Here is a 10,542-nt window from a genome sequence, read left to right on the forward strand (position 1 = left end):
GGTTGTTGCACTGAAATTCATCCCTAAAGTGGGAAGATCGGATAAAGAGTTGAAAGGCCTGAAGAGAGAAATCCAGATCATGAGGGACTTGCAGCACCCCAACATTGTACGCATGCTGGACAGCTGTGAGACCGAGCGGGAGGTGAGTGGATGCCGGGATCATAATTCTTACCTCCCTCTAACCCTTCACTATGGAGGTCTCTCGCTCCTGTCATCTCCTCGTCAGTATGGAGGTCTCTAGCTCCTGTCATCTCCTCGTCTGTCTCTCTCTTCAGTATGGAGGTCTCTAGCTCCTGTCATGTCCTCGTCTGTCTCTCTCTTCAGTATGGAGGTCTCTCGCTCCTGTCATCTCCTCGTCTGTCTCTCTCTTCAGTATAGAGGTCTCTAGCTCCTGTCATCTCCTCGTCTGTCTCTCTCTTCAGTATGGAGGTCTCTAGCTCCTGTCATCTCCTCGTCTGTCTCTCTCTTCAGTATGGAGGTCTCTAGCTCCTGTCATCTCCTCGTCTGTCTCTCTCTTCAGTATGGAGGTCTCTAGCTCCTGTCATCTCCTCGTCTGTCTCTCTCTTCAGTATGGAGGTCTCTAGCTCCTGTCATCTCCTCGTCTGTCTCTCTCTTCAGTATAGAGGTCTCTAGCTCCTGTCATCTCCTCGTCTGTCTCTCTCTTCAGTATAGAGGTCTCTAGCTCCTGTCATCTCCTCGTCTGTCTCTCTCTTCAGTATGGAGGTCTCTAGCTCCTGTCATCTCCTCGTCTGTCTCTCTCTTCAGTATGGAGGTCTCTAGCTCCTGTCATCTCCTCGTCTGTCTCTCTCTTCAGTATAGAGGTCTCTAGCTCCTGTCATCTCCTCGTCTGTCTCTCTCTTCAGTATGGAGGTCTCTAGCTCCTGTCATGTCCTCGTCTGTCTCTCTCTTCAGTATGGAGGTCTCTCGCTCCTGTCATCTCCTCGTCTGTCTCTCTCTTCAGTATAGAGGTCTCTCGCTCCTGTCATCTCCTCGTCAGTATGGAGGTCTCTATCTCCTGTCATCTCCTCGTCTGTCTCTCTCTTCAGTATGGAGGTCTCTCGCTCCTGTCATCTCCTCGTCAGTATGGAGGTCTCTAGCTCCTGTCATCTCCTCGTCTGTCTCTCTCGTCAGTATGGAGGTCTCTAGCTCCTGTCATCTCCTCGTCTGTCTCTCTCGTCAGTATGGAGGTCTCTAGCTCCTGTCATCTCCTCGTCTGTCTCTCTCTTCAGTATAGAGGTCTCTCGCTCCTGTCATCTCCTCGTCTGTCTCTCTCTTCAGTATAGAGGTCTCTAGCTCCTGTCATCTCCTCGTCTGTCTCTCTCGTCAGTATGGAGGTCTCTAGCTCCTGTCATCTCCTCGTCTGTCTCTCTCTTCAGTATGGAGGTCTCTAGCTCCTGTCATCTCCTCGTCTGTCTCTCTCTTCAGTATGGAGGTCTCTAGCTCCTGTCATCTCCTCGTCTGTCTCTCTCTTCAGTATAAAGGTCTCTCGCTCCTGTCATCTCCTCGTCAGTATGGAGGTCTCTAGCTCCTGTCATCTCCTCGTCTGTCTCTCTCTTCAGTATGGAGGTCTCTAGCTCCTGTCATCTCCTCGTCTGTCTCTCTCTTCAGTATAGAGGTCTCTCACTCCTGTCATCTCCTCGTCTGTCTCTCTCTTCAGTATGGAGGTCTCTAGCTCCTGTCATCTCCTCGTCTGTCTCTCTCTTCAGTATGGAGGTCTCTAGCTCCTGTCATCTCCTCGTCTGTCTCTCTCTTCAGTATAGAGGGCTCTAGCTCCTGTCATCTCCTCGTCTGTCTCTCTCGTCAGTATGGAGGTCTCTAGCTCCTGTCATCTCCTCGTCTGTCTCTCTCTTCAGTATGGAGGTCTCTAGCTCCTGTCATCTCCTCGTCTGTCTCTCTCTTCAGTATGGAGGTCTCTAGCTCCTGTCATCTCCTCGTCTGTCTCTCTCTTCAGTATGGAGGTCTCTAGCTCCTGTCATCTCCTCGTCTGTCTCTCTCTTCAGTATGGAGGTCTCTAGCTCCTGTCATCTCCTCGTCTGTCTCTCTCTTCAGTATGGAGGTCTCTCGCTCCTGTCATCTCCTCGTCAGTATGGAGGTCTCTAGCTCCTGTCATCTCCTCGTCTGTCTCTCTCGTCAGTATGGAGGTCTCTAGCTCCTGTCATCTCCTCGTCTGTCTCTCTCGTCAGTATGGAGGTCTCTAGCTCCTGTCATCTCCTCGTCTGTCTCTCTCTTCAGTATAGAGGTCTCTCGCTCCTGTCATCTCCTCGTCTGTCTCTCTCTTCAGTATAGAGGTCTCTAGCTCCTGTCATCTCCTCGTCTGTCTCTCTCGTCAGTATGGAGGTCTCTAGCTCCTGTCATCTCCTCGTCTGTCTCTCTCTTCAGTATGGAGGTCTCTAGCTCCTGTCATCTCCTCGTCTGTCTCTCTCTTCAGTATGGAGGTCTCTAGCTCCTGTCATCTCCTCGTCTGTCTCTCTCTTCAGTATAAAGGTCTCTCGCTCCTGTCATCTCCTCGTCAGTATGGAGGTCTCTAGCTCCTGTCATCTCCTCGTCTGTCTCTCTCTTCAGTATGGAGGTCTCTAGCTCCTGTCATCTCCTCGTCTGTCTCTCTCTTCAGTATAGAGGTCTCTCACTCCTGTCATCTCCTCGTCTGTCTCTCTCTTCAGTATGGAGGTCTCTAGCTCCTGTCATCTCCTCGTCTGTCTCTCTCTTCAGTATGGAGGTCTCTAGCTCCTGTCATCTCCTCGTCTGTCTCTCTCTTCAGTATAGAGGGCTCTAGCTCCTGTCATCTCCTCGTCTGTCTCTCTCGTCAGTATGGAGGTCTCTAGCTCCTGTCATCTCCTCGTCTGTCTCTCTCTTCAGTATGGAGGTCTCTAGCTCCTGTCATCTCCTCGTCTGTCTCTCTCTTCAGTATGGAGGTCTCTAGCTCCTGTCATCTCCTCGTCTGTCTCTCTCTTCAGTATGGAGGTCTCTAGCTCCTGTCATCTCCTCGTCTGTCTCTCTCTTCAGTATGGAGGTCTCTAGCTCCTGTCATCTCCTCGTCTGTTTCTCTCTTCAGTATGGAGGTCTCTAGCTCCTGTCATCTCCTCGTCTGTCTCTCTCTTCAGTATAGAGGGCTCTAGCTCCTGTCATCTCCTCGTCTGTCTCTCTCGTCAGTATGGAGGTCTCTAGCTCCTGTCATCTCCTCGTCTGTCTCTCTCTTCAGTATGGAGGTCTCTAGCTCCTGTCATCTCCTCGTCTGTCTCTCTCTTCAGTATGGAGGTCTCTAGCTCCTGTCATCTCCTCGTCTGTCTCTCTCTTCAGTATAGAGGGCTCTAGCTCCTGTCATCTCCTCGTCTGTCTCTCTCGTCAGTATGGAGGTCTCTCGCTCCTGTCATCTCCTCGTCTGTCTCTCTCGTCAGTATGGAGGTCTCTAGCTCCTGTCATCTCCTCGTCTGTCTCTCTCTTCAGTATGGAGGTCTCTAGCTCCTGTCATCTCCTCGTCTGTCTCTCTCTTCAGTATGGAGGTCTCTAGCTCCTGTCATCTCCTCGTCTGTCTCTCTCTTCAGTATGGAGGTCTCTAGATCCTGTCATCTCCTCGTCTGTCTCTCTCTTCAGTATGGAGGTCTCTCGCTCCTGTCATCTCCTCGTCTGTCTCTCTCTTCAGTATGGAGGTCTCTCGCTCCTGTCATCTCCTCGTCAGTATGGAGGTCTCTAGCTCCTGTCATCTCCTCGTCTGTCTCTCTCTTCAGTATGGAGGTCTCTAGCTCCTGTCATGTCCTCGTCTGTCTCTCTCTTCAGTATGGAGGTCTCTAGCTCCTGTCATCTCCTCGTCTGTCTCTCTCTTCAGTATGGAGGTCTCTAGCTCCTGTCATCTCCTCGTCTGTCTCTCTCTTCAGTATGGAGGTCTCTAGCTCCTGTCATCTCCTCGTCTGTCTCTCTCTTCAGTATGGAGGTCTCTCGCTCCTGTCATCTCCTCGTCTGTCTCTCTCTTCAGTATGGAGGTCTCTCGCTCCTGTCATCTCCTCGTCAGTATGGAGGTCTCTAGCTCCTGTCATCTCCTCGTCTGTCTCTCTCTTCAGTATGGAGGTCTCTAGCTCCTGTCATGTCCTCGTCTGTCTCTCTCTTCAGTATGGAGGTCTCTAGCTCCTGTCATGTCCTCGTCTGTCTCTCTCTTCAGTATGGAGGTCTCTAGCTCCTGTCATCTCCTCGTCTGTCTCTCTCGTCAGTATGGAGGGCTCTAGCTCCTGTCATCTCCTCGTCTGTCTCTCTCGTCAGTATGGAGGTCTCTAGCTCCTGTCATCTCCTCGTCTGTCTCTCTCTTCAGTATGGAGGTCTCTAGCTCCTGTCATCTCCTCGTCTGTCTCTCTCTTCAGTATGGAGGTCTCTAGCTCCTGTCATCTCCTCGTCTATCTCTCTCTTCAGTATGGAGGTCTCTAGCTCCTGTCATCTCCTCGTCTGTCTCTCTCTTCAGTATGGAGGTCTCTAGCTCCTGTCATCTCCTCGTCTGTCTCTCTCTTCAGTATGGAGGTCTCTAGCTCCTGTCATCTCCTCGTCTGTCTCTCTCTTCAGTATGGAGGTCTCTAGCTCCTGTCATCTCCTCGTCTGTCTCTCTCTTCAGTATGGAGGTCTCTAGCTCCTGTCATCTCCTCGTCTGTCTCTCTCTTCAGTATGGAGGTCTCTAGCTCCTGTCATCTCCTCGTCTGTCTCTCTCGTCAGTATGGAGGTCTCTAGCTCCTGTCATCTCCTCGTCTGTCTCTCTCGTCAGTATGGAGGTCTCTAGCTCCTGTCATCTCCTCGTCTGTCTCTCTCTTCAGTATGGAGGTCTCTAGCTCCTGTCATCTCCTCGTCTGTCTCTCTCTTCAGTATAGAGGGCTCTAGCTCCTGTCATCTCCTCGTCTGTCTCTCTCGTCAGTATGGAGGTCTCTAGCTCCTGTCATCTCCTCGTCTGTCTCTCTCTTCAGTATGGAGGTCTCTAGCTCCTGTCATCTCCTCGTCTGTCTCTCTCGTCAGTATGGAGGTCTCTAGCTCCTGTCATCTCCTCGTCTGTCTCTCTCGTCAGTATGGAGGTCTCTAGCTCCTGTCATCTCCTCGTCTGTCTCTCTCGTCAGTATGGAGGTCTCTAGCTCCTGTCATCTCCTCGTCTGTCTCTCTCGTCAGTATGGAGGTCTCTCGCTCTCCTTGGATTGGCTGTATTAATGCCGCTTTTTCTCCGTGGTCTTTCCCAGGTGGTAGTGGTCACAGAATACGCAGAGGGAGAATTGTTCCAGATTCTGGAGGATGATGGGAGTCTCTCTGAAGAATTAGTACGTATTTCTGCCCAAGCAACCAAATAGAATAGAGTCCTGATCCGCCCATTGTTAGCAGAGCGAGAAAGCGCAACCTCTTTTACCAAGATGGATTGGTGACAGTTTGGGGACAGGTGCACCTTGAATTGTGCTGTGGAGAGTTATACAGGGTACATATGGTGAGGCACTGGAGAGTTACACATGGTGTATATATTTTGGGGGGGGGGGGGCACTGGAGAGTTACACATGGTGTATATATTTGGGAGGGGCACTGGAGAGTTACACATGGTGTATATATTTGGAGGCCACTGAGAGTTACACATGGTGTATATATTTGGGGGGGCACTGGAGAGTTACACATGGTGTATATATTTGGGGGGGGGCACTGGAGAGTTACACATGGTGTATATATTTGGGGGGGGGCACTGGAGAGTTACACATGGTGTATATATTTGGGGGGAGGCACTGGAGAGTTACACATGGTGTATATATTTGGGGAGGCACTGGAGAGTTACACATGGTGTATATATTTGGGGGGCACTGGAGAGTTACACATGGTGTATATATTTGGGGGGGGGGGGCACTGGAGAGTTACACATGGTGTATATATTTGGGGAGGCACTGGAGAGTTACACATGGTGTATATATTTGGGGGGGGGGCACTGGAGTTACACATGGTGTATATATTTGGGGGGGGCACTGGAGAGTTACACATGGTGTATATATTTGGGGGGGGCACTGGAGAGTTACACATGGTGTATATATTTGGGGGGGGCACTGGAGAGTTACACATGGTGTATATATTTGGGGGGAGGCACTGGAGAGTTACACATGGTGTATATATTTGGGGAGGCACTGGAGAGTTACACATGGTGTATATATTTGGGGGGCACTGGAGAGTTACACATGGTGTATATATTTGGGGGGGGGCACTGGAGAGTTACACATGGTGTATATATTTGGGGGGGGGGCACTGGAGAGTTACACATGGTGTATATATTAGGGGGGGGGGCACTGGAGAGTTACACATGGTGTATATATTTGGGGGGGGGGCACTGGAGAGTTACACATGGTGTATATATTTGGGGGGCACTGGAGTTACACATGGTGTATATATTTGGGGGGGGCACTGGAGAGTTACACATGGTGTATATATTTGGGGGGGCACTGGAGAGTTACACATGGTGTATATATTTGGGGGGGCACTGGAGAGTTACACATGGTGTATATATTTGGGGGGGGCACTGGAGAGTTACACATGGTGTATATATTTGGGGGGAGGCACTGGAGAGTTACACATGGTGTATATATTTGGGGGGGCACTGGAGAGTTACACATGGTGTATATATTTGGGGGGGCACTGGAGAGTTACACATGGTGTATATATTTGGGGGGGGGCACTGGAGAGTTACACATGGTGTATATATTTGGGGGGGGGCACTGGAGAGTTACACATGGTGTATATATTTTGGGGGGGCACTGGAGAGTTACACATGGTGTTGTTGAGGGAGAACCCCCGCCAGAATACGGGTCACTTACAGTGGTCAGTCACCTGCTCCAAATCAATCATGCATGTGCGCGCTGACAAAGATAAACACTGACATTGATGCAGTTTCAATCTCAGTCCATGCAATGAGCGTGATGCCTATTCACACAGAACTGAGGTTTATTGAGGAAGTTACAGTTTTTATACAGGAATGCAAGAAAGATAAGAAAAAGGCAGGCTGTAAGCATATACGTCTTGTATCCGAATACACTGGCGATCAGTCATTGGCTGTTAAATTTCAACATCTCTTAGCTTTCGAGTTCCCAGGAAATGATACTGTCTTTCTTGTAAACCACATGACGATCATGTGCGTCAGCATCTGGGTGCGGTACTGGATACAGGCGCCATCTTAATGTATAAACGTTGCACAAAGAAAAATATAATTTCTTAAGCAGTATAAAGCATGTATAAAAATAAGAATAGACATGGTCTACCTTCACATTCCCCCCTAAATTATATTTTTCTTTCCCTGAAATCTCTACACAGTGTTATCGGGAATTTGAGTACAACATTCTTCACCAATCATGGAGCAGACTCCACCTCTTTCTGCTGTGATCATATCTATAGCTAGTCGGGTTTGGAGAGAGGAGGAGGGTGTGCTAGAGTTTTCCATGCAGAAGTCAGAGCCAAATATGCCTAGTTTGACTCCAGATGTTTCATTGGCAGTAAAACAGGTGTAGTTACCAGCATGTATATACACATGACCTTAATAGTCCCCCCTTGAAACAGCTCCAGACAAAGGGAATGCAGGGTGGGATGTCTGTCCCTATCTCTCACTACCAGACTGTAAGGAAATACCCTTCAGATCTTATAAAAAGCATATACATTGACTATTGTCAGACCTATAAACAATATGAATATAATAACTATAGAAACATAACAGGAATATAAGTTCAGATGGATCCAACAGTCTTCAAATTTTCTCTTCTCAAGGCCCATATCCTCTAACAGTTTATTGTCCCATTTATTTTCAAGAACATTATCAAAGGTTTAAGGTTTTCCTTATACTCTCACAGCTGTACTGGTGATCAACAGGAACCGGAAGTGACCATTGAATCTCATATATCTCCTTATCACCATCCAATCTTTGGGTTTTAGTTTAGAAGTTCCTTCCACTGACTTAGAATCTGGAGGGAAAAAGGGAAAAACTCGAGAATATACATTAATCCTATGTCTTTGATGATTCGTCACATAGTCAGTCAGCACAACATATTACATCTGGAACATTTATAAAAGAATACAATCCAAAGACAGGGCTAAATATCAATTTTCCTTCTTCTCAACTTAGTGTGAAACACACTGCATACTTATGGACAATAGATTCAGGTAACCAATAATGACACGCGTAGACACGTCTGCCCCAGAACTAGTGGACTTTGTACACGGACTGTTTGTGATGGTTTTTCCTCACCAGATATGCCCCAAGCCATCCTGAAGGGAGACAACTACACCCAAGCACGTACTCATACCGTCTCACTGTATATACTCAACCTGCAATCTCTGAAACAGGTACAAGGGCTTCAGGCCTGGCTCTCCGGCCTAGCACATGCCATGCAGGCTCACATATATATCTGACTATAGTGATGCTAAATCCTGCAGCTGCCCATCCTCCGCTCACCAGGTCACACATGGCTACTACTAAACAGTACACTTAGTAAGAAGCTGCTTATGCCATAAGTGGGAACAATGTTCTCAGTACATACTCTCTTACCACCAGACACCAGGACTTGTACATCCTCTTTCCAAGTCTCCTTTCCTCCTGGACCATCTTCGGTGCATCAGTGTCATAAAACCTGAAAAGAGAGCTAAAAGGTTTGGGTCTTACCAGTAAAACATGTCCCCTAGGCCTATGCAGCTGGGCTAATGGCAGTGTCTGCCCACATGCTACCTCTACTTTCTTTCCTATCAGCCTTGGTGTGTGCCATGACTTCTGACTATACCAACCTATGAGCAGCCGCAGGGTCTCCATCACACAAAAGTTCTTGTCCTCCAGATCGGACCATAATTCTACTATATCAACCACCTACCCTCAGACATTGTACCATGTTCAAGCGATGGCTTCAAGTTCACCTGAGACCCGTGGAGTCCCATAATAGGTCTCCTTACGCTTGGTTTACCTCATATACGGTGACTGTGGCATATCTGATGCAGGATCCACCATCTTTCCCAAATATAAGACCATCTATAATAGAGCTCAATCAAAAAGTAATCAATAGGTTCATATCAGCAAAATTTTCTTAAGTTATCTTAGGCTTCTTCACCCCCCCCCCCCCCCCCCCCCCCCCCCCCCCCTTGAAGATATTGATAACATCACGGTTCGGTTGTGTCAATGCCCAAACAACCATATACTGAATGCTGCATGCACCTCTATGGGAATGGGGTAGGAAAACTCTCCCTGGCGCTACTGGCTGACTAGGCCCTGCCTGCGGGTGTTGGTCAGCTGTTCCCAAGCTAAACTTGGCCCCGACAACTTCTGGCTCTCTAAACACGAAGACCTAACAGACAGGTGGGGTGAGAGCTGAAAGAGGCTAGGGACTGGGATACTAAAGATGGTCACCCCTAATGAAAGAATAGGTGCAGCTGCCAACGGTAACAAATAGGATGGGGCGTGCTGAAAAACAAACAACAATGGCTGTGCTGTCTTTCCCCCCTGGAAAAAAACAAAAACAAAACAAAAACCTTCTAATGCAGCAAGCAAATGTGACTTGTCAGAGAAATGAACTTTAACACAATCTTAATGTTACGTGGACTGGACCTTTTTTTTTTTTTTTTTTCCAAAAGTACTTCATGTTCGGTGAGAGAAATACATGTCTGACGGGGCGCAGGAGTCTCTGCAAGGTCAAAGCTAGACAATACAAGAAGAGCCAGTATTATCTTATCTTATGCTGCAGCTCACATAGCTGCCTATCCCACTCATAGCTGCGGCTGGGTATCCCCCCCTGTATCTCATAGCTGTGTCTTGTGTAGGACTACAGACTTCAGCAATCTCTCTTAAAGAAACAGAAACACACTTGTACAATCTCATGATATCAATACAATAAGGTTAGGCACATATTCAGAACATATATATATCAGCAAAGAAAGCAGAAACATTAACTGAGGGATCAAATCAATCTCCTGGTCACACAACTATACAACAGGTATGGGAGTGACTTCTAATTCTTTTTTTTTTTTTTTTTTTTAGACACAAAGGAATTTTTCTCTCTCTTTCCTTTTTCCTACAACCAAAACATCATTACAAAGATAATCTGTTCTACGTCTTTTTTTTTTATCAACATACACACACACGTTTTCAAATTCGGACACCTTACTGAGTTTCTAAGTTTCAATAACAGTTTTCCTATAATGGGGACAATCCTGGTTTCAATCAGCTTATCTCAACCTATGTCCACTTTCTTGCGCAATCTCTTCACTCGCTGGAGCAATCTTTCCACTTGCTTCACCCTAAAATCCGATACCCATCCTATTATGTGCATATTATCACATCACTTTATGTTTCAACATTCCAAGTTCCATCTCTTTGACATCCTAAACTTAGACAACATACTTAAACCTCCTGTTTCATGCCACTTTCTGGCACCTCTTCATTACATCAACATTTTTCAACCATTCATTTCACGATTCACATAATCTAACACATTGTGACCACTCATTGACTAAGATACATGTTTAACACAATTTCACACTATATTCCGGATTATTGGATGGACGTCTCAAAATTCCAGATTATCAGAA

General features: G+C 47.4%; 1 protein-coding gene across 1 annotated transcript in view; it reads left to right on the forward strand.

Annotated features, from left to right (window-relative positions):
- Nucleotides 1–10,542, forward strand: part of STK36 (serine/threonine kinase 36) — a 96,577-nt gene that overhangs the window by 18,220 nt on the left and 67,815 nt on the right. Inside the window, exons 3-4 of the mRNA XM_075285048.1 lie at nucleotides 2–142; nucleotides 5,202–5,279. Coding sequence (XP_075141149.1) covers nucleotides 2–142; nucleotides 5,202–5,279 — 219 coding nt within the window. The remainder of the gene's footprint in view (nucleotide 1; nucleotides 143–5,201; nucleotides 5,280–10,542) is intronic.

This window comes from Leptodactylus fuscus, chromosome 8, assembly GCF_031893055.1.
Source record: "Leptodactylus fuscus isolate aLepFus1 chromosome 8, aLepFus1.hap2, whole genome shotgun sequence".
Lineage (NCBI taxonomy): Eukaryota > Metazoa > Chordata > Amphibia > Anura > Leptodactylidae > Leptodactylus > Leptodactylus fuscus.